Source organism: Sinocyclocheilus anshuiensis, unplaced genomic scaffold, assembly GCF_001515605.1.
Source record: "Sinocyclocheilus anshuiensis isolate Anshui unplaced genomic scaffold, SAMN03320099.WGS_v1.1 scaffold1203, whole genome shotgun sequence".
Taxonomy (NCBI): Eukaryota; Metazoa; Chordata; class Actinopteri; order Cypriniformes; family Cyprinidae; genus Sinocyclocheilus; species Sinocyclocheilus anshuiensis.
In genome coordinates this window covers 228337-236071 of record NW_015539980.1, presented here as the reverse complement: position 1 = coordinate 236071, position 7735 = coordinate 228337, and the positions used below count along the sequence as shown (strand labels likewise).

Genomic DNA, 7735 nt, shown 5'->3' with positions numbered 1-7735 from the left:
GCTGGAGAAGGGCTGAAACTGAAGTCTGCAGGAAGGTAGACCTCTAGGAGTTGGCTACTGCTCTACATTGAATTCTACTCTGTTTTGAAGGTGAGCTAAAAACGCTTATGTTATATGATACAAATATGATCCATTAGCATATTAATAACTCGATGAGATTCTTCATTAATAGTAGAGCTATTTCAACTAATTTTGTATACATACAAATACATGTACACTGGTACAGCATACATGCATTTGGACATTGGACAGTAACACACAGAACATTGTGAAGCCAAGCAAAAAGAAGATGGTGTTTTCTCAGTGTTGGTAAGAGGGCAGCTAAGACACGGCAGAAACGTTTACCTCTAAACATTAAATATGCCTCTGCCTTGGCCATATACAAGCCTAATGGGCCCTCAAAAGAAAATGCAGTTACAAAAAACAGAAGAAGGGTAAAATGGAGTAATTAAGAGAGCGAAAAAGAAAGCACTAAAGAAAAGTGCAACAAATGTAAAACAAATCAAAGAATGGCTCTAGAATTTCATTTAGTTGCTCTGACCTATAAAACAACAGCTGTCACAATCTTGGGGTGGAGCTAGCCGGGAGGTCTTTGGACACTGGTAATTGTATCTGAGGCTTAGACAAGACTGCTCAGACTTACAGATGAAAGGCTTGACACTGCTGTGTATGTGCTTGTGCTGCTTGAGGCCCGAGGAGGTGGCAAAGGTCTTGCCACACTCAGGGCAGGTGTGGGCTCGGGCACCGATGTGCTGAGAGCGGATGTGGCGCTGGAGGTTGCTGGGGTCTGTGAACACCTGAAGAACCCACAGAAATATGCCAACTTAGTGCAAAGTGCTATGCAAACATAGCATGGTGTAAAGGCAATTACTTGGAGATTAAAATTAATTGTAGTGTCATATTTTGAAATTTGCAGTACACGGAGAGTTGACATGAAACATTTTTGGAAAGTTGACACGGCCTGTGGAGTGACATCCATCAATCAGTATTTTAAACACAATTTGGCTAATTCTTCTGATAATTCTTCTGACCTCAATTTAATCAAGAGACTACATGAATGTTTGTACTTATTAAAAATTCATTTGTCACAATGCAGGACATTTTAAAACAAACTGCTGAATGTAAAAGGTTTTAATTTCATTTTCATCAACTAAATATTAGTCCAGGGGCACTTTATGTTTCAACTTTCCACATGTAATCTAATTAATGCTTTTAAACATATACGTGGTTGCAGTAAGTCACCATAACCATAACCTACCTTATCACAGTTTTCACACTCGAAGCGCTTGCCACTGTCATGTGACATCTGATGGCGAATGAGGTTGGATTTCCAGTTGAAAGCTTTGGGGCACTGTTCACACTTATACTCTCTCTCATCTGTGTGTACGATCATGTGCTGCCCGAGACTAAGAATACATAAGAACACCATAAATATTTTCTGTGTGACCACCATGTAGGCCAGTGTTTCTAAACTGGTCTGTTGTGGCAAGGCTGTATACTGTATCACAGGGGAAAAACAAAAACAATGCTAAATGCAAATAATATAATGAATCCTACAGCCATATACTGCTAGAATACCAAAATAAATAGACTTATGTTTTAAACAGGTGGATTATTATTATTATTTTTTAAAGGCTGCACATTCAAACTTGGTCACTTGGTAGCCAAATTAGGCAGATGCCAAATATGGTTTGCGGCAAGCTTTTCCTTTGCATTCTGTGTCATGATAATAATTTTTCATAATGTTTACCTATGTGGCTCATTGTAATTTTAGCAAATTTCAATGTTTGATTTTAAAGGCATTTTTGTAAGATAAACATATTTATCATGCACATGTTTATTGTACACATACGCATGTGCAATAAACAATTTTGGTTCTGTGTTGGGTCACTGGTACAATGCAAAAGCAAAACCAGATCAGAACCAAGACAAATAAATATGAAAAAGCATAGAACAAACTGATCATTGATTTTTGTTTCTTTTTCATTTACCTTTTTGTTTGACATTTTAACAGCTAGGGGTTCACTAAAGCTCGGCGGGTAATTAGAAGTTGTGCGGTGTGGTGGAGTGTGCTGACCTGTACTCGCTAGGGAAGATCTTTTCACAGTCTTTGCACTCGTGCACCGGCTCATCGCTGTCTTCGCGCTCCTGTTTGAAGTCTTCGCTTAGTGAGTCAAACATCGAGTTGCTGCAACTGCAGGAGTATTTCTGATGCCGCCGTAACTCCAGCTTTGATGTGAAGAGCTCATCACAGTGTTCACAGCGGTACATCTGCTCATCTGTGGGGACGGCATCACACAGTTGCTCAACGATAATAATTACATGGTCATTTTCAATTATAAAAAGGTTCGGTCTCCAGAATAAGACCTCAAATTGTATTTGGACACTTATTTAAAAATGTCTGAATGGCATTACATTAGATGACAAGATATCAAGTGTCATTTAGGCTACTTTAAAAAGAAAACACACTTTTCCATCATGACATTTCATAAAAAGAGGTTTTAAATGATAAAACAATAGACATACTGTTCAAAATGAAAACAAAAATATTTTTGCACTTTCTGGTTGTAAAATGTTAGTGGAACATGTCCGTAGTTAATGTGATGAATTGCACCTGTGGTTATTCTATAGGACACCTGCGTGAACTGTGAGAAATGACTTCACACATCCACTAAAAATCACCGAAACACAGCTGCTTTCAAATATGCATCACTTCAAAAAATACATGTAATTTTGGTAGTAACATTGTTTTCATTGAGCATAAGCCAGCAACCGAGCATAAAGAACGATCTGAAACAAATTTTTTATAACAAATACAAATATTTAAGATTAATATAAAAAACTTTAAAACCTTGAAATTTATACGAACATTGACCTTTAAAGAACTAACAAGATTAAAGCTAAAAATGTCATTGATTTTGACTTGCTTTAGACTGAAAAGTTAAATGACTAAAAACGTGGCTGTTTTATCCTTACTGATATCCTGACACAAAAGCCAAGTTCACAGATAACCCTAGAGGCATGGAAAGGCAAGGAAACTCTACGATCTGATGCATTAGCTATCATCATCCTCAAATTAAACTCATTGATAACTCTGATATACTCCATGCACTGCCCGGATCAGGCCAAGGCGGATAAGTTTCATTATTCTTTGACTCAATGTTTTGAAAGCAAAGGCCATGAAAAGCTCGCACCGATGCTGTGTTATCTAGGATTACACCATATATTATGTTTTATACGTTCTGCGACACGTATTGACAGAACACACTCCACGGCAATGCTCATAGACTTCCTGCAAAATAAACGGGTATTTGGAATAAAATGCCCTTGTGACCCCAAAGAGGCCTTTATGGGGAAAACTAAAGTCAAGAAAAAGTTTCTGTGCTGATTTTTTGAGCCATAAAAAAGAATTCGAGACATTATCTCTCCATCCCATCGGTAGCACTAACGACAAAGGCAGGAATGTTGGGAAAAACGACAGGGAATGGGAAACTAATAGCTCTTGGAGAGATGTAGGGGGAACACAATTATGTGCAGTTTAGCGGCTAATCTGTGAGCATGGGTGAGGTCCCTCGAGACTCCTCCAGCTCCACTCCAAATTCCACCACCGATAAGCCATGAGAAGGAGGTAGATGTAGAGAGCGCTCATTCTGTCTGTGTATCTGTTCGTCTCTCTCAGCCTCTTGTCTGACTGACTGTCTTCGCTGACCATGTTCATTCTACTCTACGTTTCTTTTCTTTTGTTCTCTGAATTGATCTGTCTGAGCGGAGCCTGGCTTGCATCTTTTGGCATCCCTCTCTCCCTTTTCTCTCGGAGAGCTTTCTTCTTGGCTTTTTGGCAGGGAGATCTGAGACACATCTCTATCAGATAAAACCCTTTGCATGTGTTGGAGAGTGACTGCTGCGCTGTGACACACTTCAGTGCTTTTGCAATTTTCTAGTCTGTATCAACTACTCTGCGCTTCAATTCCAAAATTACCAGATCACTTGGAAAAAAAAAAAAAGAAAAAAAAAAGATTTGGAAGATTGCGAGTGATGTGTTTTAATAAGGAAACTACAAGTGACCACTGATGCTTTTAAAGAAAATGATAACAATTATTTAGAAATAAAGCAGACAGTGTGCAGTATATTTTATATCTGTGTAAAAACGAGTTATTATATTTGATTATTATTATTGCATTCTTTTTTTTTATATAAAAATGCAATGAACCACACACAACAAAATCTATAGGGCTGCCGTTTCATTCTCAAATTCGCCAATACTAGTATTTTCTTCATGGTCCGACCTAACAAGAGACAAGCACAGGCCACATACAGCATCTTACTAACTGTTGGCAGAGGTGAATGAGTGTGGTCTGTGTGAGTTTGTTTAAAAGAGTGCCTAATGACTTGCATTAATCTCACCTTCCAGGTTCGGTGCCATTGAGCCCTCGGGGAAAACTCCGTCCTTCCTGTAAACCAGTAACTCCTCCCCTATTTCAATATCTCTAATAGCTTTATAATAGATCTGCAAAAAGAGAAGAAAAAAACGCTTAGCATTTTAAAACCACAAATAAAAAGGCCTTACATTATTATTATTATTGTTGTTGTTGTTATTATTATTATCATCATCCGTGGTTTTCAGAGGCGTGAAGCTTTATTTTGAACATAGCAAATGTAAAAACAATAATATTAATTTGTTATTTTTGTTGTAATACGGATTAAAAAAAAAAAAACACACTCAGCAAACAATCACAAAGCAGAGGATAAACAGATAATGCAGTAATTATTAAACACAAAGCGCATCTGAAATCCCGCCTGCTTCATTCGATTATTTGCTTACCGAAGGCCAACAACAAATACATCAAAACTCACACACACAAACAAAATAAACGAGCTCATCACATGCAATAAAAACACGTGGAATTAAAGACAACAATAATAAAGTAATATAAATAGAATGTGTATTTTTTAGATGCATTAAAAACAATGCAATGGTAATCCGATGTGTTTGATGTCTTGGTGTTTTTGCTTTTAAATGTAATAAATCAAATATAACACACGCACGCACGCAAACAAAGTGCTAGTTGTTTTTAAAATACAAAATCATAGCTACTAGTAGTACTGTGTTGCTGAGACATGCGACAATGCATTTTTTCAATCTCGGTGTAGCATAAATTATTTTACCAGTGCAAACGTGTATCATTTTATCCGTTGCACGTGCATTCTAAATACAGTTTGTTTATATTATTCTAGCCTATTTATTTCTTAGCCTGATGATTTGCTACAAAGTTTCCTCAATTAAACACAATCAAAAATCCTTCCAGAGCGCATTGTGATGGTAAACCACATCTGTTGTGTTCTTACATAGCTTAAATACACTCCAAAAAAAAGCCTGCATTTATTTTGTAAATTAAACTATATATATATATATATATAGAGAGAGAGAGAGAGAGAGAGAGAGAGAGAGAGAGAGAGACTTTAACCTAACTAAATCGACTTATAAATAATAATCCTAATAAAACAAAACGGAACAGTCGGCTTTAAAAGCGCTTCTGAGTAAAGACGCGCACTGAACGCGCAGTACCGCATGCTCCCTCATGAGGGCGCTCAGGGCTAGGCGACAGCAGCAGATCTGGGCCGCTCTCCGAAATCAAGACATCCAGCTAAAAAGCTGCACACACTTCCTTTTTTCTCTCAGAGCTCTAATTTTGTGACAACTCTAATGTGTGTTACAAAAGTAGGCCAAGGCATCAAGATGGGCGGCCGATGTGTAACACAGCTATCATTATTGTTAACATTAATATTGCAGTTGCAGTTAAACGAAGGCAAGAGCGTTTCTGACCTTTTTCTTTCCCGAGAGTTGATAAAGTTGGGCTAGTTGTTGAGCGGTGGATCTCAAAGCCTCCAGTTGTAATAGCAGCTCTGGTCCCGTAGAGTTCAGCACGCAACCCATAGTATCATGACACTGCGCCACAGCCGCGCAAGACGGAGTCCGAACACGCGCGTCTTTGATGAGGTGAGTCGCGCTCGTTAGTGATTCCCTCTATCGGCCACTCCTCCTCTCTTATCTCCAACCAAAAGGACTGAACCCCTCCCCATGTCCTTTCCTCCTCTGACCACCGCATGAATCTATTATTGATGCAAAATGTATCTTTGCCAGCTAATGAAAATCTACAAAATACATTTTCCACGGGGCTTTAGATAGGCTACATACACCTGTTTTTACTCGCTGTCTCTTACATTTAGCAGATGTTTTAAACCAATTGCGTTTGCGCTTTGAGGGACTAAAGTCGATATTTTGCGGAGACAGTCGTTATGCCGCCTGAGACACTTAGTTAGCTGTCATATTCAGTCTATATTTAATTAGCCTAGACGAACGCTTTAACATGTTCATAAATGAGCGTTTATTAAAAACCTAAATTGTGAGGAATTTATGTTAAACGTCAAATAAAAATGATATTGCAATTATCCAATTAATAATCAAATGATTCTATTATAGTAATATCGATGCTCTACATATGACAACAGCAAACACTGTATATTATTTCATATAGGCTATTATAATATTTTGATAGGCCAAATTACAATTAATATAACTATTATTTATAATCTAATTATTATTTATTTTATTAAGATCTAATTGCTTCCTGTTTTATAAATGTATTGACAAAATATAATTGTCTCAATTTCAATTGAGAGTTTGTTGCTTATTGCTAAATATACATTTAGGAAATTAAACGAGTGATTACATTTCATCTGTAAATTATGATGTGTGCAATGGATATGATAATGTTACAACGGTTTGTTATTGTCAGTTGTTTTTAGGTCAACTCAAATATTATATTCTAAAAGAATTGGAATTAGAATAGAATCAACAAATAAGCATATAAGTACAAATTACATATAAAAACGTGTCTACAGCACACATGACCTTTTAAATAAATTAATACACATGACACTTACAATGCAGGTGCCAAACTCTCGATATTTAATCACTAAGGAATCAATAACTTGCACGATCTATTTCTGAAAGATAGAATTTGGATGTCAAATTGTGCTGTGGTCTTTGGCTAGTTCTCATTCATTTTGTCATTTTGCTCTGGGTGCGTGGAAATGCCTTCCTTTCACCCCTAAAGCAATCTATTATGATGGGGCTAAGCTGTCTCTACAGTAAATCTTTTCAGGATCTGACAGCACTGAGAGAGCCATCTTGACCCCCTCACAATGCTTTCAAGTGCTGGGGGCCGATGCATCATCCATCACTTAGATGACAATAATCCCCTGTCTGTCACACACACGGACACACATGCATTCATATACGTGCAAGCAGACACAGACTGATGGGAATATATAAGAGAAACACTTTTATTTGGGTGTGCCTGTTTGTCTGCCATTCAAAATGTACATCTGAAGACAAGATCAGAACAAAGTTCATCATAACAACTCTTTGATCAAATGCCAAAACCATATAAAAACTAAACTGCATGAGTAGACGTCAGGGATTTTTACAAGTTCCTCTCTAGCAAACAGGTATGTAACTTATATAGTGTTTTATCAGTCAGTAGCTAATAAGTAATTGAATGCATGAGTTTCAGTGTCTTTGTTATGAAGGTGTAACATACAGTACGTTTCAGGTATTTCTTTCTAAATACAAAATTATTTACCATGATAATTATTAATAACAATCTCATAACTGATAACAATTTTAATTCCGACTGAAATAAATTCATTCATAATCATGGGCAAATGGGTT

At 37.1% G+C, this 7735-nt stretch overlaps 1 protein-coding gene across 1 annotated transcript in view; it reads right to left on the bottom strand.

Annotated features, from left to right (window-relative positions):
* prdm16 (PR domain containing 16) overlaps positions 1 to 6000 on the bottom strand; it is a 31639-nt gene extending 25639 nt beyond the window's left edge. Inside the window, exons 1-4 of the mRNA XM_016484305.1 lie at positions 5825 to 6000; positions 4405 to 4507; positions 2078 to 2279; positions 1259 to 1406 (exon numbers count right to left, since the gene is read on the bottom strand). Coding sequence (XP_016339791.1) covers positions 1259 to 1406; positions 2078 to 2279; positions 4405 to 4507; positions 5825 to 5935 — 564 coding nt within the window. The 5' untranslated portion in view covers positions 5936 to 6000. The remainder of the gene's footprint in view (positions 1 to 1258; positions 1407 to 2077; positions 2280 to 4404; positions 4508 to 5824) is intronic.
* Between the last annotated feature and the right edge of the window lie 1735 nt (positions 6001 to 7735).